This window comes from Rana temporaria, chromosome 12, assembly GCF_905171775.1.
Source record: "Rana temporaria chromosome 12, aRanTem1.1, whole genome shotgun sequence".
In the NCBI taxonomy this organism is placed as follows: domain Eukaryota; kingdom Metazoa; phylum Chordata; class Amphibia; order Anura; family Ranidae; genus Rana; species Rana temporaria.
The window spans coordinates 49,696,281-49,720,445 of record NC_053500.1 but is presented as its reverse complement, the minus strand read 5'-3'; the positions used below and the strand labels follow the sequence as shown (position 1 = coordinate 49,720,445).

The following is a 24,165-nucleotide window of genomic DNA, read 5'->3' as shown; positions in this document are numbered from 1 at the left end:
TCTCATCGCTGGACAGGAGAGGAGATCACCCGTCGTTGGATACAGACAACGTTGGAGCAGGGAGCCGGGACCGAGTGGATTTCCATCGCTGGATTTTTTTTATTTATTTTTCATTAATAAAGGACTTTTTTCTACGGTGTGTGTGTGTGTGTTTTACAACTATTTACACTTCCTTCGTGAAATGGTAGAGGTACAATGTACCCCATTACCAATTCACATGGGGGGCAGGATCTGCTTGGATAAGGGGTCTGGTGTGAATTTTTGGGGGAACTCCACGCCATTTTTTTAAAACATTTGGGGTGGAGTTCCCCTTAAAATCCACACCAGACCTGAAGGGTCTGGAATGGATATTTGGGGGGAACCCCACATCATTTTTTTTTAAATTGACAGCGGGATTCCCCTTAATATCCATACAAGACCTAAAGGGCCTGGTAATTGAATTTGGGGGGACTCCCCACGCTTTTTTTTTTTTTTAATGAATCCTCTCTGAATTGCCGGGAGCCGACAATTCATTAAAGCAGCAAGTCCAGTTTTAAATTACTTTTTTTCTTTCAGAAATGACACTTTGTGCAGAAACAGTTCTAAGTACGGGAAACATGCGCTTTTTCACATGCTAACTTTACACCCCCCCAGGTACGAAATTTAATTAAAGGAATATTTTACTTTTATTGTTTCACTTTTTGTTAAATTTACTGCTCCCGAAAAAACGTCCGTTTTTAAAACTTTTTTTTGCATTGATACATTGATACATGTCCCCTGGGTCCCCAGATCCCCAAACACTTTTTAGGACAATAACTTGCATATTAGCCTTTAAAATTAGCACTTAGATTTCAAACGTTCGAGTCCCATACAGTGGCGTAACTAGAGACTTCAGGGCCCCGGTGCAAGAAATCACGAAGGGCCCCTCCACAGTGAGCCATGACTAAGCACTGACTGTAAGTGCGAAACGCGTCGGCCATACTGTATCTTGTTGGTTTGAAGTGACTGTTTGTGCAGTTGAAAAATAAAAAGACAACTTTTTTAAGTGATTTTGGAGTGCGGCTGTCCAGTTCTCGTCCATTTATTTGCGTTCCCCTCCACAGTGACATGACAGTCAGGTGGACCCCTCACACTGGCGGGCGGCAGTCGGGCACCTCACACGAGCGGGTGAAGGCCCCCCCCGGACTAGGCTGAATTACAGGGCCCAGGCGAAATGACGACTGCTGCGACACTGATAATTCCGCCACTGGTTAAAGGTGTGTTATGTGCAGAGTCCGGGGTGTGCTACGTACCGAGTGCAGATGTCAAAAGTGCCAAATTTCTGCTGAAAAAAAGCCTGGAGTAAAAGTATACAGTGCAAACACTGTCTACACCAATGAAAGATACAGCCACAGCACCTGTGATCATCATTATCATGCTGATGATGATTACACTGTACTTCATGTGACTGTACTGTATATAGGCTGTACAGTGTGATCATCAGCATGATAATGATGATCACATGTGCTGTGGCTTTATCTTTCATGGCTGCAGACAAAGTTTGCACTGTATACTTTTACTACTCTTGTCAAAAGTAGTAACAGTATACTATAGCAACCACTGCAGTCTGAGTCTCAATTCAGTACTATACTAGCCTGCTGGCTGGAAGAAAAAAAAAATCATTTAAGTACTGTAAAGAATGTATCAGGCTGCAGAACAGTTGGACGTAAGCTGGGATGGAAAGGGTGTCAGGCAGACAGTCAGTGTGTGGACTACTAGTTTGTAATTCCCAAATCTGAGACTGGAGGCTGCAGGATGTGTTCAGTGCAGATTTATGTGAGGGGAGAGCAGAAAGTAACAGGAGATAGTGAACTGGAAAGGAGAGGGGGTGGGGATCGGTGTGTGAGTGTCTGATCACTGCATAGTCTTACGGGGAATATGTGTAGGCAGTGGAGCATGTAGTACACAGAGGGAAGGGAAGTAAAGCTGGGGTGAAAGATGCATCAGAAGAAAGTGAACGTAACTTTTCTCCTCTCTCACCTCGATCATTGCAGGAACTTCTCATGCGTCTGGAAGCCTCGGATTAATTTGAGTGCACTTTGTGTAGCCATTGGCTGAGGAGGCAGAAGCACCACCCCCTGCTGCCTTCCCAGCCAACGGGGCCTGCTCTGCCACCAGGCTGGAGGAGCATGACGGCCGGGACTCCCTTCATCCAACTCGGCCAGCACCCGATCCCTGGAACGAACAGCACGCACCAGCGGCGGTTGGGCACCTCACACGGGCGGGTGGCGGGCCCCCGTACTTGGCGGAATTAGAGGGCCCAGTCGCAACGGCGACTGCTGCGACACTGATAATTCTGCCACTGGTCCCATAGACTTTAACGGGGTTCTAAAGTTCACACGAACGTTTGGTGTGTTCGCAAGTTCTGGTGCGAACCGAACAGGGGGGTGTTCGGCTCATCCCTACCAGGGAACAACAGCCCTATGCTCCTTAAAATCTGGCCTGTAAGTGAGTCCTGAAGACAGGAGTTGAGAGGAACCAACCCCTCCATGTAGATGCTGAATGCCCACTTCACCCCATTCGGCTGCTACAGGAGGGAAATTTAGGACATCGGCTCCTCCACATACCGCTCCTGCCACCTCCCTATCGCTGTCCTGTTGCCCTGGGCTCCTATGTGCTTTCTTAGCCATACCCCTGCCGAGTTTCCCCCTTCCACCTCCCACTGGCTGCTACGGGGGTTTCAGGATAGAGAGCAGGGAAGGAGCCGGTAAATTTACCGGCCCCTTCCTTGGCTTAATTAATAGTCAGTGATCAGTACCAATCGCTGACTCTGTTTGTTTGTTTTTTTAATTATTCATCCATAGCTTCTTCAGTTTGTGAATGAACAGGAAGCTCTGTACAGAGCTGTTCCTGTTTATACATTCTGTGCAGCTGAGGCTACAGAGAGAGGGACTGATGGGTCTGCCCTTAGTCTTTTTCTCTGTCTCAAAAGTGAGACATCAGAGGTCTGTTTAGACCCCTGATATTTCACCAAAGCCCCCCCAATGGGGCTCCTAAGAAATATGTAAAGAAGAATAAAAAAACTAAATCATAAATAAATTAAATAGTAAAAAAAATTATAAAAAGCAACAAAAATACTGACACAATTAGGGTAGCAAAGGTACTTGGCAACTGGGCTCTGGTGTTCCACCACCATGCGGGGGGCCAAGATGGCAGGAAGGTGGCCCACTGCGAGACTGTAATAAAGGGCCCCACAATGGAAATGAAGGGATTAGTGGGAAGTGTCCCGGTCGGGGGCCAGGGGGGGCCCTTCATGTTTTCTTGCACCTGGAACCTGAAGGTTCTAGTTATGCCTCTGATCCAGGGCAATCAAGGGGTAAAATGTGTGTCTAACTATGTGTGTACAGTGTACTGCTTTTACTACTAAACCTCTAGGTTTCTCATCCCTGCTTTGCAGAGATGAGAAACAGAGAGATCGTTATCTCTGTTCATAGCTCTGTGTTGATTGTCAACACAGAGCTCTGGGCTGTGATTGTACACAGCAGTTGGCTGAGACTTGCTGACAGGCTCCTGCACAATCACAGGGGATGCCGATGGAGGGGCGCGCATGTGTGTACTCTAAACCTAGAAACAGTGACGCACGTGTTTGTCGATTTGCCTGTGCGTGGCGTTCTTTCACAGTACATTGCCGGTGGGCGCTCCGCAAGTGGAAAAAAATGCCTTGCCTTTAAAACCATTTTAAATAAGTATCCTTATCCTTCTTTGTTGACTTTGTAAATTAACATTAAAATCATGTTCGATGCCCGCATTCTCCACCAAAATTTATTTTCATTAAAATCATGTGTTCTACAGAAAGAGACTGATCTAAAAAGAAATCGGTCACTTATTGACAAATATTTGGCCACCATTATGTTCAGTTCACACAGCTAACACAGGGTAAAGATCTTTATTAGCCATATGAGTGTCATTTTTAGATCTCAGTATACTGGTATAAAAATAACTGTCACTTTTTTTTATTAATACATACCTTACCCTAGTGTGTTAGCTTTGTGAATTAAGCATGTGTCCTATCGAGAGATATTGATCTAAAATCGGTTACTTATTGAAGTGTGAATGGCCAACATTAGGTTCAGTTCACAAAAGTAAACACTGGGGTAGTATCTTTTTTTCACCACATGAGTGTCATTTTTAAATCTCATTATACTGGACTGAAAATAACTGTCACTTTTATAATTACATATCCTTATCCTGGTGAGTTAGCTTTGTGAATTGAGCATGTGTCAATTGAAATCCATCAAACAATCTACTCTCCCCCTCATAAACAACCTCAGCCGCCATCAGGGGGGTACAGGCATTTCACCTGTAAGGGGCCCGATGGTCCCCAGAAGCCCGGATGCCCCCTGTTTTTTACTTTAGCAACTTGCGCAGGAGAGAGAAGAGAAGACTTGATTTGACTCTTTGTTTTGTTCGTTACCACAACCCCCCCCCCCCCCCACTTATCATCTCGTGGCAGGAGAGAGGAGGGCCCCTCCCGGTTCTCTGCTCCAGGGGGGGCCCTGCCTAAAGCTGTGTAAGGGGCCCCAAAATTTGTGATGGCTGCCCTGTAAACAACTATTATCGGTATAAAAAAATCAGTGCTAACATATCTTGCACTAATCTGTTTCATGTGCTTCTCAACCCCACATCCAAAAATCTCATCGTAATTAGAACCTTTCCTCAAGACTTCTCATAAATATCCAAAAATCATCATGAACCCCCTCCAGTGAGACCCATTTTGGTCTATCAGTGCCCACAGCCCCTGCAGTGTCTCCAATCTGAACCATAATGCTGGAGAATAAATCCCTGAAGTCATGTTAAGCTGGTCATACACTAATTGTGTTGATTGTCCGATTGCACAATGTCTGTCTCAATGTCTCAATATGAGGACAAACCTTAAAAAAACGATTTAATTTGTATCAAATCAGACAGGCCCTTGTACAGTTGACACCTCTAGACACCTCTCCCACCACTTATCAAAGTTATCCTCTGGCGTATCCGCCACTGGGATCACTTTTGTCAGAAATCCGTCTGTCTATCGAAAAAAAAAGATACAGGGATTACGGTATCTAGTTTCTGCCATAATCCCGGTATCTACTATCAAAGTAATGATATATATTTACAGTTAGGAGGTCGGCAAGTGGTTATTGAACACACCATGTAAACATTCACAGTGCAGGTGGAAAAAGTATGTGAACCCTTAGACTAATGACATCTCCGAGAGCTAATTGGAGTGAGGTGTCAGTCAGCTGGAGTCCAATCAATGAGATGAGATTGGAGGTGTTGGTTACAGCTGCCATGCCCTATAAAAAACACACACCAGTTCTGGGTTTGCTTTTCACAAGAAGCATTGCCTGAATGATGCCTCGCACAAAAGAGCTCAGCTCTCAGAGGCACAGCACACCAACATCAAAACCTCATCCCAACTGTGAATTATGGTGGTGGAGCTGCTTTGCTGCGTCAGGGCCTGGACGGATTGCTATCATCGAAGGAAAAATTATTTCCCAAGTTTATCAAGACATTTTGCAGGAGAACTTAAGGCCATCTGTCCACCAGCTGAAGCTCAACAGAAGATGGGTGTTGCAACAGGACAACGACCCAAAGCATAGAAGTAAATCAACAACAGAATTTGCTTAAACGGAAGAAAATACGCCTTCTGGAGTGGCCCAGTCAGAGTCCTGGCCTCAACCCGATTGAGATGCTGTGGCATGACCTCAAGAAAGCGATTCACACCAGACATCCCAGGAATATTGCTGAACTGAAACAGTTCTGTAAAGAGGAATGGTCAAGAATTACTCCTGACTGTTGTGCATGTCTGATCTGCAACTACAGGAAACGTTTGGTTGAAGTTATTGCTGCCAAAGGAGGTTCAACCAGTTATTAAATCCAAGGGTTCACATACTTTATCCACCTGCACTGTGAATGTTTACATGGTGTGTTCAATAAAAACATGGTAACATTGAATCCTTTGTGTGTTATTAGTTTAAGCAGACTGTGATTGACTATTGTTGTGACTTAGATGAAGATCAGATAACATTTTATGACCAATTTGTGCAGAAATCCATATCATTCCAAAAGGGTTCACATACTTTTTATTGCAACTGTATTGCATAGTCTATGGTAGATCTGAAGGAGATTGTACAATCAGATTTTATAGTGTATGGTCAGGCTTACACCGGCCAAGCGGCCAATGTCTTCGCAATTTGTAATTTAGCCACTTGCCGACCTCCTAACTGTAAATATATATCATTACTTTGATAGTAGATACCGGGATTATGGCAGAAACTAGATACCGTAATCCCTGTATCTTTTTTTTCCCGATAGACAGACGGATTTCTGACAAAAGTGATCCCAGAGGCGGATACATCACGAGAAAACTTTGATAAGTGGCGGGAGAGGTGTCTACCCCCCCCATACCCCCCCATCATCATTTCCCAGTCGTTTCCCTGCTTACTGGAGATGTCAGTAAGCTTGGAAGTGATCCGATGCAGCCCATGGCTAGACAGGAAGTCGAGTGAGGGCAAGATGGCCCTCATTCAGCTCTATGCCCTTGGAGGACCGGAGCGACCTCTGATGTCACTTCCTGTTCTTGGGCTTACAGAGATGATTTTTATCTATTTATAGGGTTGTTTTTTGGTTTTAAAGATAAATGAGAGATTAGGTCTTTTTGACCTCAGATCTGTCAATAAAGAGGACCTGTCATCCTTAATTCTATTGCAAGGGATGTTTATATTATAATGTTTTCTTCCCTTGCAATAGGAATAAAAGTGATAACAAAATTAAAATAAAGGGGACAAATAAAAAGTTAAATAAATTGGAAAATAAAATAAAAATTAAAGCGTCCTATCCCTCCGTGCTCGTAAGCATACATAAGTCGCGCCCACATATGTAAACGGCGTGAGGTATCGCCACGATCCTTAAAACGAGAGCAATAATTCTGGACCTCCTGTGTAACTCTAAACTGGTAACCTATAAAACGTTTTAAAGAGTCGCTTATGGAGATTTTTAAGTCCCAAAGTTTGTCGCCATTCAACAAGCGTGCGCAGTTTTAAAGCGTGACATATAAGGTATCTATTTACTTGGCGTAACATTATCTTTCACAATATAAAAAAAAAAATTGGCCTAAATTTACTTTTTTTTTTTTTTTTTCATTTCATTAAGTTTTTTTTTTTCCAAAAAATTACGTTTGAAAGACCACTGCGCAAATGCAGTGTGACATAAAATATTACAACAACCGCTATTTTATTCTTTAGGGTCCCTGCTAATATATATATGAATGTTTATCCTTATATCTACTATTATCACCCCTCTTCCCTCCCAACACACATACACACAATGAGCACACAATCATCGTCAAAGTTTAGGGTGACCATACACACTACAATTTGATTGTACAATCTCCAAAATGTACCAAAACTGTGTAATGAGGACAAACCAAATAAACTGCTTCCGTTTATATTTAATCACACTAGGCCTACATGACACAGTTGTTGGTGGATTTATTACCCACTTTGATGTTATCATCCGATCAATGTGCAATTCATTCAAAACAATCGAATCAGAAACTGATCAAATAGCCATAACTTCCCTTCCAGACAATTTAGACTCATTTTAGAGTGGATTTGATTAAACAGATTCAATCGACCAGGGTGGAAAATGATCGTTCGTTTGGCATCAATCGGCAACATTTGCTTGTATTTCCATCAATTGAGTTATGATATAGCCTGGAGGAAACGTAGATACCATGGATAACTTATGATTGGATGAATGGTATTCCATGTGTTGTTGACTATCAATCGATTATTCCTATTGGGAGGGGTCAATTGGAAAATAAATAAAACATTTATTGAAGTGCGTATAGTCACCATAAAGTAAATTGTACAACCAGATTGTATAATGTATGGTTAGCTTTACAATCTGACTGTACAATCACTTTTAGGGCTCATTTACAATAGCAGCTGGGGGGCAGTAAAACGTTGTTGTTGCGCTGAGCTTTTACCGCCCCCCAACCACATCCCCCTTTAGCTCCGGGCAAAAAAAAATTCCCATTTAGTGGGGCTTTGACCGCCCTGCACGGGTTAACTGCAAATTTTTGGTCTAGGGGTGAGGCAAAATAAGGTTTACTTGACCGGTCCAGCACCCCCATGCTCCGGCGGTCTTGAGTTGTGGACTGTTCCTGATGTCATCAAGCCCCGAGCTGGCTCCATAGACAAGGAACAGTCCACCGCTGGACCGTGGGGGGTGTGCCATTTTCCGGTGAAACAAAGGATTGGGTGAGTATAAGATTTCTGCTCACCCCTAGGTAAAATGAGCAGTTGACCCGTGTAGTGCGGGCACAGCCTCGCTGCATGGGAACACTGGCCTGGAGATAAGCTTTAATGCATTCCAGTCATAGGCATGCGCACAGGGTGTGCCGGATGTGCCTGGGCACACCCTATTCACACCATTCGCATTAGCATTATCACACTGTGTGCCAGCAGGAAGATGGGAAAGATCTCCCTCTTACCGGCTCTGCCATAAGAGATGTGCTTACGCACTCCTCTCGCACTGTGTCGGCAGGAAGATCAATGTGCCGGGGTCATATATATGTAGACATGCGCACATTTGTGTTTGAGTTTTAGGGTTAACACACCTATGATTCTAGTCCTGAAAGTGTTACTAAACCCCAGAACCTGCATTCACTATATCTGGCCTCCCACAGTACACAGAACATGGAAATGCAAACATTTTAGTAAATATAAACGGCTAAATACCTTTTCTCATCTGCAGTATATAGCAGTCTTGTGATTTTTATCAGTATCTGGTTAAAGCTTGTAGGAGGAGTTTTCTTTCTCCACTGATTGTCCTATGAGGCTGCAGGACCCCTTACCATCTGTCTGGACAGTGCTTTTGGCCCTGTGCTAATCACAAGCACTCTCCCCATACTCCCCATAGAAATAAACAACAAATGGAGCATGTGCAGCTTGTCTCCAAGGCTCTGTGCTACCAGGAAATAGATTGGGATCAGTGGAAGAAGGGGAGGATCAGAGAAGACAGGATCAAACAGCCTTTTTACACAATGCAGAGGATAAACCCCTTAGGTTCCACAGTGAGTATAACAAGCATTCTTTACTGCATATACAGACTGATTTTACTGTTGTCGGTTTATTAACATTTTAAGGTTAAACCCCTTCTTCATGCAGCTCTCCCCCCCAATACTTACCTGAGCCTGATCTCGATCAGCGGTGTGTACAAGAGGAGCAGCTCTCTTGTCTCTATCTCTCTCTCCAAATTGGAGAAATAGGCAGCAATGGGAGCCATTGGCTGTTGCTGCTGCTAATCATAGCCAGTGAGGAGAGAGCAGGGGCACATAGAGCCAGCGCAAGAGGGAGCACGCACGAGTGTCCCCAGTGCTGGGACTAGGTCATCTAGAGCCCAGGGCGAACATGTCAAAAGCTGCACCTCCTCAAGATGTATGAGCATTATGCATCAGCAAGAATCCTCTATCCTCTATCCACTATTCGGCATGCTTACTCCTCAGGCATAATTTACCCCCCCCCCCCCACTTTCCAGAACAAATCAATGCTCCCCCCCAAGCTCAAATCCTCTCTCTCCTCAACAAAAAAATCACTCCTCCTAGCACAAATCCTCTAACCCTCAAATTTCCATTTCAAGTACACATCCACCCTCTCCCATCTTGAATCCCCCCTCCCAGCACTAATTCCCCCCTGCCCCAAATTTCCCCTCCTGGCACAAATGTTTCCCAGTCATCCCTACTAGCACAAATCCCCTCTCCCTCTACCATATCACCTCTTCTAGCAAATAAAAATACCCCCAGCACAAATCCCCTCCCCCCTCTTCCATATCACCTCTTCTAGCACAAACCCCTCAAATCTCCCCTCCTAGCACAAATTTCCCCCTGCCCCAAATTTCCTCTCCAAGCAAAAATGTTTCCCAATCATCCCTACTAACACAAATCACCTCCCCCCTCTACCATATCACCTCTTCTTGCACAAACCCCCCAAATCCCTCCTCCGAGTCCTAGCACAAATCCCCTCCCCCTCTACCATATCACCACTTCTAGCACAATCCCCCCAAATCTCCCCTCCTAGCACAAATTTCCCCCCCTGCCCCAAATGTACTCTCCTAGCCCAAATGTTTCCCAATCATCCCTACTATCACAAATCCCTTTCCCCCTACCATTTTAGCTCTTCTAGCAAAAGCCCCCCAAATCCCCCCTCCTAGTACAAATCACCTCCCCCTCTACCATTTTACCTCTTCTAGTAAAAATCCCCCCTCCTAGCACAAATCCTTTTCCCCCTTTCTTCCACCCTCTTCCCCCTCTCTTAGCACACATCCCTTCAAATCACTGCTTCTAAAACACACCCCCAAACTGCCCCTCCTAGAACAATTCTTAAGCCCTGCTAACCCCCAAAATGTTTCCGCCCAGCACAAATACCCCCCCCCCCCCAATCCCTGTGCAGTGCCCCTACATGATAAAACATTGCCCAGGGCAGCCGACCCTCCTGCCCACTCCTTGTCCCGGCCCTGGTCCTCAGAGCAAGTGGTTTGCTATGGGGGCACTCGGAAGGGGGGGGGGGGACAGAAGAACCTGCATCTGTGGGAAACCCTAGAAGAAGGGGAGGAGAAGAATTGCACAGAGTAGTTAAGTATAACATGTTAAGCTGGCCATACAATATAGTTCTATAGATTTACCTATAACTATGTACTACAAGGGCCTGCCTGATTGCATACAAAATTAAAGTGTTTAGGTTTGACCTCATATTATATGGTTTTGGTAAATCTAAAGGAAAATTGTACAAGCAAATTGTATAGTGTATGGCCAGCCTTCGTTGCTAAATTGCAGCGTTTTTCTGCATGCTAGGAAATTGCATGCGTTCTTGACACACAGCGATGTTAACCTAGCCTCAGAACTATGTAGTACACAGGCCTGCCTGATTACAATTTGATTGGATTGTTTAAATCAGGGGTAGGCAACCCGGGGCCCGCCAGCGGTTGCAGAACTACAAGTCCTATCATGCTTCTGGGAGTAATCGTAACTGCCAGCCTTGCAAAGCCTCATGGGAAATGTAGTTCCACAACAGCTGGAGGGCTCAAGGTTGCCCACCCCTGGGTTTAAATAGATCCTCATGTGGTCAATAAAAAAAGTTGTTTGCACAAAAATTGTACAGACAGATTATATAATGCATGGTCGCCTCTACAATCTCTTTTAGATCTTCGGAGGACAAGGGCCTGCCTGATTGGGTACAAGATGATTGGATGGTTTTAATAAAAAGTTGTAACGTGTATGGTGGGCTTGCAAGATATTTTTCTCTTTGATAATTTAGCAGATAGAAATCGAACTCCCAGGGAGCACAAGGCCTATAGAAAACCTGCTTTTCTAGCTAATGATTCCTCTATACAGCCCTCAAACATGCAAGGTAAAAAAGGCTGGCCAGGTTGCTGCTGACTGGTTAACAAAGCTCCAGTTTTCCAAGGCAGGCCTGGTAATGTAACCAGCTGAGCTCTATGATATATGGACACCGGAGTTAAATCCATCAATATAATTTATGTGAGATCTGAATAGATCCGAATGCCCCAATTCCTCCATAATATAAACATTTTACATGAGACTTGTGTATATCCGGACGGTAAAATGGGTCTCAAGGGGAGAATTTGCACGCTATTAATATTTGATGCACAGATGTTGTGTAGATTCTGGTTTACAATGCATCCCATACCGACTAAGCTGGACTCTCTAAAGAAAGGAGATTGTCCCTCTTGACTGATAAACGTCCCCAATAAGACAAACTTCCCATCCTGCGCTCCTCTATTTGGCTAGGCCTTGACTTTTATGACAAAAGCCATGATTTTTTTTTTCTGTGTCTGCTTAGTAGATCTGTGCTGGGGCTGTGTGTGGGTGTGTGCATGGCAGATCTCATTGTCTCTCCTCTTCTAGCAGCGCCATTTTGAGGGCCTTTAGAAAATGCCTTCTCCTCCTGCTGGGTCCAAAAACACTAATATTGTCCATATGTTCAAAGACAACTTCAGGCCTTCTTATGGCTATATGCATTTACATTCTTCTATTAGAAAAAAGTGTATCTGGGAAATGTTACATTGTTTCATGCCATTGAGAATCACATTTTCTTTGTAGCAATTAGAACATTCAATTATACAAACAAACAGAGAAAAAAAAAAGGAAAAAAGCCTGAACTCAGTATGATGGGCACCTAAAAATAAAATATATTACTTCCCTATAGGCAACAATAGGATACATATAAACTAAATACATTTATTACATTTAAAAACATTTTTTTGCACATTCTTATATCAGAACTTAATTTAAAAAATAAATCCAACAATAATGAATTATCTTTACTTAGATTCTAAAATGTGTTTTGCAAATTCTCATTTCAGAATATCATTAAGAAATCTAAGTATCATGTAAAAAAAATCCAGGGATCATGTATTTTATATACTTTGATTTAAAAAAAAAAGTTTCACATTTTCAGAATGTAATAAAAAAAAATCAAGAATCAAATATTTTACATTCCTACATTTGCACATTATCCAGCCCAGGATTTAGTAATAAAAATATCAAAGGATCATATATTCTACACCTATATCTATATCTATACATATATTTATTTCAATTATATTATGTGTGTTTTTAAATTCTATTATGTGTTTTGCCAGAATTTATTTTATAGAAAATATCCAAGGATTATGTATTCTATATTTAAAAAATAAAAAAATCTATTATTTGTTTTTTAAATTCTATTATGTGTTTTGCACATTCTCATGACAGAATTTATTTTATAGAAAATATCCAAGGATCGTGTATTCTATATTAAAAAAATCTATTGTGTGTTTTTTTTTTATTCTATTACGCGTTTTGCAAATTCTTATGCCAGAATTAATTTTATAAAAATATCCAAGGATCATGTATTCTATATTTTAAAAAAAATCTATTTTATTCTATTACGTGTTTTGCACATTCTTATGCCAGAATTTATTTTATAAAAATATCAAAGGATCATGTATTCTATATATTTTTTTAAAATCTATTATGTGTTTTTTTAAATTATATTATGTGTTTTGCACATTCTCATGCCAGAATGTATTTATTGAACTTATCCAAGGATATGTACTCTATATATGTTTTTAAAAATCTAAAATGTGTCTTCACATTCTTGTGTCAAATGTTAATAACAAAAAAAGAAAAATTCAATAATCATGTATTTTATAGGCTTACATTTTATAAAATAAAAAAAAAATAGCACTTTCTTGTGTCAGAGTTTACATTTAAATAAAATCCAACAATCATGTATTCTATATTTTTTAAAAGCTGTTATGTGCTTTGCACATTCTCATGCCAAAATGTAATGACAGAAATTATGTATTCTATATGTGTGGTGCACATTCTCATGCCAAAATGTAATGACAGAAATTATATATTCTATATGTGTGGTGCACATTCTCATGTTAGAATAATTACAAAAGAAAAAAAAATCCAAGGATGTATTCTATATTTTAAAATTCTATTATGAGTTTTGCACATTCTCATGTCAAAATATAATGACAGAAATCAAGTTTTCTGTATGGGTTATCACATTCTCATGTCAGAATTTAATTACAAAAGAAAAAAAAATCCAAGGATCATGTATTCTATTGACTTCGATTCTAATGTGTTTTGTACTTTCTCTTGTCGGGATTTAATTGAAAAAAAAAAATGCAACGATCATGTATTAGATATATGTAGCCTAGTGGTTTTAAAAATTAATAATAAAAAAAGGTACGATTGAAGCATAGATTAAAAAAAAAAAAACGGGATCAGATTTTAATTTTTATTAACATGGTAAAATTTTGCACACGAATTATTATAAAGACAACTTTGTGAAAATAAGGACCATTAAATTATTATCAAATAAACTAATAAATTAAAAATAAATACTGAGAAAATATATATATATATATATATATATAACATAAGACTTAAAATATCTACCTAACCTAAACGAACATTTTTGATTCCTGAGACATCGCTAAAATAATGTTCAAATCAACTGATTTGTTTCTCCCCCTGAATGGTTCTAATCCACAACTAAAGTACAAAAAATAAACAAATAAAAAAAATTGAATTGAATTTAATAGCTGGCGGTGGATCAATAAATATAATAAATAGTATAAATAATACCCCGGCGCGCTGAAGGTGAATACTCTGCAAGAAAAATCATGAAAAAAATGCGGATATTAAAATTCTAAATTGTGGAGATCCTTGCTGCAAAGTGTGCTAGTGAGAAAGTCGATATCTTCTTGTGAGAAGTGGACAGGACTATTGAGGGAACCTTCTGAAATGTGTAGGCAGGAGTCTGACGGGAATAAAGTCAGCTCTGACAATAAATTGTCCTGGCTTTCAGAGAGGACATTGTCCATGCTACCCACCTCTGCACTGGGCTCAGTCTCACTGGTGGGTGTTGGGTAGAGGGGGCTTCTGGATGTGGATTCCTTCCCTGATGGAAGCTGTTGACTGATGGGTAACTTGGGAGTCTCAGGCTTGTAAGGGTCTGACTCCCTCAAAGAGTCATTGGCATCTAGTCCTTGGTGGTAGGCTGGGCTCTCATCCCCATCCTCCATGGGGTCGCAGTCTTCTAAGTTGGAGAAACTCAGGTCCCCATCCTGTTGGTCTTTTTGCTGAGTCTGTCTCTTGTGCTTCATCCTGCGGTTCTGGAACCAAACTTTGACCTGTCTCTCGGTGAGATCCAGCAGAGCAGCTATCTCCACTCTCCTGGGTCTGCAGAGGTACTTATTGAAGTGGAATTCCTTCTCCAGCTCCAGTAGTTGGGTGTTGGTGTAGGCTGTCCTCAGCCTCCTATTGCTGCTGTTCGAGTCCTGGATTCCTGTCGGTTCTGCAAAAGCAATCGCTTACGTTATAAATCTAGGCACACACAGCCATTTCTTAGCTAACCAATTAACCCTTCTGCTGCCGGAGGGCAGCCAACAAGGAGGAATGCAAGGCTGTGTGGATGGCTCTGGCAGCATCAGGGTTAAGTTTAGCCAGGAAACTCGATTACAAATTGTATTGTGACACAGATCAGAATAGTCATAAATAATCCTGAGCAGGTTAACGTGTTACTTTTATCTGACTGCCATTTATTTTTTTTATCAGAAATGTGAACACCCACCACCCCCATATCCCTTCCTGACAACAACAACAACAAAAAAAGATACCCCCCTTTACAGCATTACATAGCATGCAGGAACAATGCACCACTGCAGGTCCTCTTTTACTGTGATATATGCAAGGATCCAGAATCAGTAAGGACATGGCTACATAATTATTAAAATTAAAAGATGAGCCCACCAAGATCCAGGAACAATAAACCAGAACTATTACCATTACTGAATGAAATGATGAAACGCCCAAGATCCAGAAACAACAGGGACATAGGGACTATATCTTTGTTAAAATAAAATGATCTACAAACCAAGACACATGAACAATAAAAACACATCATTATTAAAATGAAATGATGAACCCCCCAAGAAATAAAGACAATAACGAAACAGTGACTATATAATTATTAACATAGAGTGATGAACCCCTGAACCCCCCAAGATCTAGAAACATTAAGAAAACAGTGACTATATCATTATTAAAATTGTGATGAACCTCTAAACCCCTAAGATCCAGAAACAATAAGATAACAGTGACTATCTAATTATTAAAATAACATGATAGACACAACAATGAATAATAAAAACACGACTGATATAATTATTAAAAAGAAATGATGGACCCATGAACACCCCAAGATCCAGAAACACTATGTAAACAGTGTCTATATCGTTATTAAAATAAAATAATGGACACACGAACCTCCCCAAGATCCAAGAACTATATGAACACATTAACTATACCATTATTAAAAAAAATAAACGTGGACGTGGACAAGATCCAGGAACAGTAAGAACAAATCGACTATATAATAATAATTTAAATACATTTATGGACCTTCCAAAGATTCAAGAACTATAAGAACACAGTCGACTACATCATTATTAAAATACAAATAGACTCATGAGCCCACCAAGATCCAGGAACAATAAGAACATATTAACTATATAATTATTATAATAAAATGATGGACTTATGAGCCCACCAAGATCCAGGAACAATAAGAACACGTTGACTATATTATTATAAAATAAAATGATGGACTTATGAGCCCACCAAGATCCAGGAACAATAATTGACTATATACTCATTCAAATAAAATAATGGACTTATAAGCCTACCAAGATCCAGGAACAATAAGAACACACTTAAAATAAAATGATGGATTTATGAGCCTACCAAGATCCAGGAACAATAAGAACACACTAATATTATTATTAAAAAAACGATGGACCGACCAAGATACAGAAACAATAGGAACCCAGTGACTGATATCAATAATAAAATAAATGTATGGACCCCCCATAATCCCTGAATGGTGAACCCCCCATAATCCCTGAATGGTGGACCCCCCATAATCCCTGAATGGTGAACCCCCCATAATCCCTGAATGGTGGACCCCCCATAATCCCTGAATGATGGACCCCCCATAATCCCTGAATGGTGTACCCCCCATAATCCCTGAATGGTGGACCCCAGGACAGACCTGCTGGTGACCCCCCTGCAGACTCAGGCGTTGATAGGGGAGCTGGTGGGGATCCTTGGTTGCTCTTCTTGCCTGATTTTTTTTCCTTCATCCAGGGGAACTCAGTAGCCAAATGACCAGGCTGCTGGCTAGGCTGCTGGAGCAGGCCATTATCTGTCCGTTTTTGGCTCCTAGTCCTCGGCTGCCCACCGGAGCCCGGATTCAAGCTGGGGATGGTTTGTTCAAAAGGAGGAGGAATTAATGTCGAGTCCTTGATTGATGAAGTTTGAAATGTCTCCAGGACAGCAGGGAAGGACGTCAGGCACTCTGCTAGCGATGGCTGGCTGTTGATGAACCCGATCTCCCTCTCAAATTCAAAATTCATGGCTTCCCCTTGGCCAGCCTAGGGGTGGGAAAGGGAAATATTAGGATCCCAATAATCCCGAGGCCCTATTATTGTATATTGCTGATAAATCAGGCGTATGGGGACCCTGATGTATTAAACTGAAGACTGGGCGACTTGCAGCCAATTCCTGGTCACGTGACTGCGGCTGACCAATGGGGATAGCAGGCCTGCTGAAAAAAGAGTGCATTATCACTGCGAATTAATTCTTATAAATGTATGGGGGACTTCCCCCCCAAAAAAATGCTGCATATACTAGTTGGCAATGTATAGAAGAGAAAGCAGTAGGAAAGGGGTTACTGAGGATGACCAAAGCAGATGCAATGAGTACACCATAGGATGGGGAGATGGGGAGAGAGAATGTACTCCAGCCATGATTACAGAGGATGACCAGAGCAGAAGCAGCTGTGAAGCAGGATAGGAAGGTTTAATGGGCAGAGAGAAGGTACTCCATCCATGATCACACAAGATGACATTTGGGGTCATCTGAAGCCCAGTTGTTGCTTTCCAGGATCACTTAGTGAAACTCCAGAATAAATCCTTATGGAGAGGCTGCTGAGTAACAGGGATGATTCCTGAGCCACATCACAAGAGAAGAGTGATCAATCTCTGGGGTGGAGGGGCAGTGTCAGCTAAGAATTCCTCCCTTTATGACTATGGGAAGCCGAGGACTACACAAACGGGAAATGTGTCCAAACTGGGGCACAAAGTCACCAGGAAAAAAAAAAAAAATCCTGACTCCTTCCAAGTGTCTGGGGGTTGTGATCAGCAAGCTGCTGGGCTGCTCGTGGAAACTTTTGTCTGATAAAAATCTGCGTGGGTGGTGGGTGTAGAGCAAGGCACAGTCCCAGCAATGATCAGTGTGGATGGAGAGGGGACAAAAACAAGAGGACTTTTCTGGGACCATTGTAACCACAGAGGACATCTTTCTTTACTCCAACAGCTTTATTGCAGCAAATATTTTGCTAAAGTGTCCCAAACGATATTTCCTTTTTTTTTTTTTTTTTTTTTGCACTGTAGAGCAAGACATAGAAAATCTTGGCCTCTTGGATTTCTTCTGCTGCAGAACCTAGTGGAAAATGCCTGGAATTTTTTTTTTTTTGTACTCAGTTTGGGGGGTGGGGTAGGCTGGCAGACTGTTTACTCCATTTGGTGTTACTTAAAATGCGAGGTAAGAGATGATACATAGACATGAAGGGTTAATGTCACTATGTAGCCAGCAAAGGCAGCAAGAAGAGACAGAGCCCTTCTTTATTTATTTATATATGTATGTATGCATATATGTATATATGGGTCTGCATGTTCACTATACATATCTGTTTATTGTAAGATTAGCTTACAACAACAACATACTTTTTATAACAATAAATGTATGTTATTGCACAATAATATGTATTTACATATATAGATATATATATAAATATATATATATATATATATATATATATATATATATATATAGAGAGAGAGAGAGAGAGAGAGAGAGAGAGAGAGAGAGAGAGAGAGAGAGAGAGAGAGAGAGAGGGAGAGAGAGAGAGAGAGAGAGAGAGAGAGAGAGAGAGAGGGGTATAATACTGAGCTTGGTAATAAAGAAGATTCTATATATAATGATGTAATGAGATTGTTAATAAAGAAGTTGAGAATCTTCAAACAATACATTTTGTTAATTTTCACTTTCGTTTTCGTTACTTATTTCATCAGCACATGACTGGATCATGAAAGATTTATTTTGGGAAGATTTATTGATTGATTAAGATTTTCTTTCTTTTTTTTTTTTTTTCTTTCTTTCTTTCTTTCTTTCTTTCTTTCTTTCTTTCTTTCTTTCTTTCTTTCTTTCTTTCTCTCTCTCTTTCTCTTTCTTTCTTTCTTTCTTTCTTTCTTTCTTTCTTTCTTTCTTTCTTTCTCTTTCTTCCCCCCTCTTTCATTTGTTCTGTCTGTCTTTCTCTGTATCTTTAATTCTCTTACTCTCCTTCTAATTACACCTATTTTATTTTCTCTATCATTCTCTCTGTCCCCTTTCTCTCTCTCTTCCACTTTCATTTTTTCTGTCTCTCTTTTTCTCACTCTTATTTTCGCTCACTATTTACTATACCTCTTTCCACCTCCCTCTCTCTCTTTCTTTCTTTCTCTCTCTCTCTTCCTCCCTCTTTCATTTTTTCTGTCTGTCTTGCTCTGTTTCTTTAATTCTCTTACTCTCCTTCTAATTACACCTCTATTAATTTCTCTATCATCCTCTCTCTCCCCTTTCTCTCTCTTCTTCTTTCATTTTCTCTCTTTCTCTCACTCTCACTCTTATTCTCTCTCACTATTTATGACACCTCTTCCCATCTCCCTCTCTTTCTTTCTTTCTTTCTTTCTTTCTTTTTTTCTTTCTTTCTCTCTCTCTCTTCCTCCCTCTTTAATTTGTTTTGTCTGTCTTGCTCTGTATCTTTATTTCTCTTACTCTCCTTCTAATTACACGTCTTTATTCCTTTCTCTATCACTCTTTATCCCCCCTTTCTTTCTCTCTTCCTCTTTCATTTTCTGTCTCTCTTTCTCTTAGTCTTATTCTCTCTCACTATTTATTACACCTCTTCCCACCTCCCTCTCGTTTTCTCTAATATTTCCTTTTCTTTCTTTCTTTCTTTCTTTCTTTCTTTCTTTCTTTCTTTCTTTCTTTCTTTCTTTCTTTCTTTCTTTCTTTCTTTATTTTTCTCTCTCTCTCTATGTTGTTATAAAATGTGTGTGATTTTTATCATATAAAAATAATACTTTTTGCACAAGCAGGATAGGGATCCTTATTTTAAGAAAACTGGTTTGTTGTTCATTCAGCCCTAATGCAGATCGTCCTTGCTATGTAGGTTTCTCTCGTAAAGATAAATCAGGATTTGGGAATTCTTGCACATGAAAGGTTTTGTGAAAACAAAGCTGAACTGAACCATCTGCCTGACTTCCTCCATAACTCGCCATTTTCTGAACAGAAAAAAAAAGATGGCGTCTGTTCTATTGTAGCCTCTAAGACTCAGCTTCAGTATGAGCTCATGGGGTTCTCCTGAGCAGTGCTGCTTATTCCAATGTTCTTTTATATCATAGCCAGGAGCAAAGAGATGTAATTTAATGTACAGACTCGCGTGTGTGTCTGTACTGCTTGAGGATTGCAGATTAATGAGTTCTGAAGCAAGCAAGAGTTATTAGATCGTTTTTTTCCTATATGGGAGAGACTGTACAAGACACATTTTTTCTATTTTAAGCAAACATGATAATTTGTTCATATTTTAAATAAATGAGCTTTGATCTTATGTTTCATACTGCTACTAATTAAACGGTTTATATGCTATAAACATTCTTGTCTCACTGTACGTTATTTATGCTGCCTAAATGTATTTTTTGCACATTGGATGCAGTCATTTCAAGAGGAGAAAGGGATATCATTTTCGTTAAGCCCCTCCCCTTTAACCCCTAGTGAATATTCATATCATAGAGCTTCTTTGTAATGTATAACCCTCACGTTCTTTAATTTCTGTCCTTTCATTTTACACATTGGTGTGTTTGTATCCTTTTTTTTTTTGTTTTGCAACTCCATTTGATTTCCATTGTGGGGTCTCTACTACTACATCAATCTTTTTAACTCATCTGGGCCTGCAGTTCCATGGATCAAAAAATAAAAGCAGAGTTCTGAGTTAACCCTGTTCTGTGCTTTCCTCTGCTCCATGTTGTTTCAAAGGGTTAAATTTACTAAAACTGGTGCACCCAGAATGTGGTGCAGCTGTGCATGCCAGCCAATCTTTTAACTTCAGCTTGTTCAGTTAAGCTTTTACAATAAAACCTAGAAGCTGATTGGTTTCTATGCAGAGCTGCACCACATTTTGCACCATGAAGTTTTAATAAATAACCCCCACTGTGTGATATTACAAATTCCATAAATTTACAAATAAGTATGTTCTAGAACAAGTGGATGATATCCATCAAGTACTAAAATATTTATTTACTCTTTGGAAAATTTTGTAAATAACAAGTGGGACAGTTTTGTGAAACTGACTTTTGTTTCAACACCTATATGGGTTGAGGGATATTATTATTATTATTATTATCTTGTTAATAATAATAATAATAATAATAATAATAATAATAATAATAATAATAATAATAATAATAGTAAAAAAATGATGATCATATAAATATTTATAATATTTTTTTTACTCTTTATGGAAGATCTAATGAAGAACAAATAGGTCATTTTGGGTTGAGGGATATTATTATTATTATTATTATTATTATTATTATTATTATTATTATTATTACTATCTTGTTAATAATAATAATAATAGTAGTAAAACGATGATGATATAAATAATAATAATTAATGTTTTACTCTTTATGGAAGATTTAATGAAGAACAAATAGGCCAGTTTTGTGAAACTGACTTTTCTTACAACGCCCATAAGGGTTGAGGGATATTATTATTATCATTATTATTATTATCTTGTTATTATTATTAATAATAATAATAATAATAATAGTGAATAAATGATGATCATATAAATAATTATAATATTTTTTTTACTCTTTATGGAAGATTTATTGAAGAACAAATAGGCCAGTTTGGGTTGAGGGATATTATTAAATAATAATAATAATAAATATTATTATTATTATTATTATTATTATTATTATTATTATTATTATTATTATTATTATTATTATATAGACTAGTAAATAAATAATACAGTCATCCATTTATCCTAATTAGCCACTGAAACTGTAATAGGCTGGAAAGTGTAATACCTTTAGCAAAATACACATGTATCTTTGGTATTTATTTTCCCTCTAAGCTACTGGTTTGTGTAATTTGTAGCTATCTGCTCTCTAATTTCTCTTCCCTTTTGTTTGTCTTTTGCTGGAGAATTTTCAAACAAGCAGAACGTTTACTCAGATACATAGCCAGCAGTAGACACAATTCTGGGGGTTCTTTGTACAACCCTGGGCATACAACAAACAGACCAACCTGCAGTGATTTCATACAGGCAGCTTAATAATTAAGAGCAAATATTGACATTCTTCAGTACAAACATATCTAGAATTAAAGCAAGCTGGCTGGTGAGGAGTGATCCAACTCTTGTCCCCACAACTACACTAATACACAGGAATGTTTTATAACACAAAGTTTATTCCATGATTTTTTTTTCCAACAGACAACTTAAAAAAAAATAAAAAAAGGAAAAATGACCTACAAGGAACAAAGAGATCTCCAGAGGGTGTTGTGCAGCCTCCCTATTCATGGCTAGACAATAACTGTTGGATGGGTTTTTCCATACCTCCAGTAGGACTAGTTACATTATCCATTATAACAAGAAAACAAACTAACATTTTTTTTTCTTCTAAAATACTAGAATTAAATAGGCATTATTGTACAATGACAGGGAAACACAAACTTTAGAACAAGAAAATACCAAAAAAGTACAATTTCCTTAATTATCATAAATACGTTAATATGCTGGATAAATAATACAAAAAAGGAAAAAAATAATTGTTTCGACCGGCTTTCATAAGCAGCATTAATAAATAATCTCTACACATGACCACACAAGCCTGGAAGGCTCCAGGTTTGAGTGAGTTGGGCCCTAGGCTGCTCTCACCCTTTGTAAACTCGAAGTGCAAGAGAGATGTCCACACAGGTAGCTTAGCAAACACTGAGCAGAATTCACTGTGCTTAGATTGGTGAGTAGACATCTCCTAGTATAGTAGGTCCTATACTATATACCCTGTATTCATGTTAAGACGAAAGACCAAAGATTACTCAGGTGCCTAACCTTCACAGAGAAGTGACATCAATGGCAATTATCTAGAAAATTTAGTCAGCAACCCCTTTGTATGCCTAGGCACCTACCACAGAAATGTAACAATTCTCATATTCTATTGTAATGTACAGATCACATTCAAATAAAATAAACACAGTTGAGATCAACATTGTGCATACATTTTTGTCTGTGACCACTGGGACTTTATATCAAAACCTACAGAAGACTTGGAAGTAGCTGTGATATTTTATTTTTCAATTGAAAGGCTTTTTAACTGGATGGGTGATGTAATAAACGTCAATCTTATGAGCCTATTATATACCATTTAAGATAATAACAGGTACTTCTACGACCAAAATACAGCCCTGAGAAGCACTTGTGTTGATAAGATGGGTTTAAATTACAGTGCAGCAAGAATCCTGTAATACCTTGAGTCTGTAATAAAATACAACACATTTAAACACATTTAAAAAATAAGACATCAACACAAATGCTTCTTTATGTTCTGAGGCAGTGCTGTAGCTCAGTGCCCCTCAGTCTGCCAACATATTTCTTTTCTAGGTAATGCTGATTTCTTCTTCACAAGTGGGTCAATTTAGGAGCTTCTTGGATCCTTCCCTGATGATGTGAAGCGAGCTCTGTGTAGGTTGGATGGGGTTCACAAGGTGCATGATGCTGGTTGGTTGGCATGGGTGGAGCTCCACTGTAGTCCATATTGTTGGTCTGGTGTGCAAGGTGGTTCAAACCATACAGAGAAGGGCCTTGTGCTGACACCGAATCCACATAGTTCCCCCCAACATACACTGGGCTCCCTTGCATATTAGGAGATACATAACTACTCCCATTTCCCTGTAGGCCATGATGGTCATATTCTGGAGCAGTGCTTCCATACTTCTGCTGGGAAGGACAACCTTTTACAGGGGTCTGATAGTAGGCATTTTGGTGGGGTTTGTTATTAAAGGGAGGTGGTGAAGGAGTCTCAAAGTTAGCAGTCATTGAATGCATGGATCCCAAGAAGCCTGCAGAGGACTGCATGCTCAAGGGTGGAGTGCTGGTGGGTGAAGGTCCTCCAGAGGATGAAGACATCCCTTTAATCTTTTGATCTTTCTTGTACTTCATCCTGCGGTTCTGGAACCAAATCTTAATCTGCCTTTCGCTGAGGTTCAGCAGATTTGCCATTTCCACCCTCCTTGGTCGACACAAATAACGATTGAAGTGAAACTCCTTCTCCAGTTCCACAAGCTGTGCGCTGGTGTAGGCCGTGCGTGCTCTCTTGGAGGCAGAAGAACCCGGGGGGCTCTTGTCACCACTGCAGCTCTCTGCCGCTTCAAATGAAATAAAAGATAATTACTACACTCAGAAATTGAAA

General features: G+C 39.8%; 2 protein-coding genes across 5 annotated transcripts in view; both read right to left on the bottom strand.

The window, feature by feature from the left end:
* Positions 1–13,806: 13,806 nt before the first annotated feature.
* On the bottom strand, positions 13,807–17,176 carry HOXB2 (homeobox B2). The gene is made up of 2 exons (XM_040329766.1): positions 16,638–17,176; positions 13,807–14,882 (listed from the first exon to the last, which is right to left on the bottom strand). Exons 1-2 carry the CDS (start codon positions 16,999–17,001, stop codon positions 14,227–14,229), a joined length of 1,020 nt encoding a protein of 339 aa, XP_040185700.1. The 5' UTR covers positions 17,002–17,176; the 3' UTR covers positions 13,807–14,226.
* Positions 17,177–22,145: 4,969 nt separating this feature from the next.
* Positions 22,146–24,165, bottom strand: part of HOXB3 (homeobox B3) — a 45,845-nt gene continuing 43,825 nt past the window's right edge. For all 4 annotated transcript variants that reach the window (XM_040331493.1, XM_040331494.1, XM_040331495.1 and 1 more), the window contains one exon: positions 22,146–24,121. In XM_040331493.1, coding sequence (XP_040187427.1) covers positions 23,376–24,121 — 746 coding nt within the window. In that variant the 3' untranslated portion in view covers positions 22,146–23,375. The remainder of the gene's footprint in view (positions 24,122–24,165) is intronic.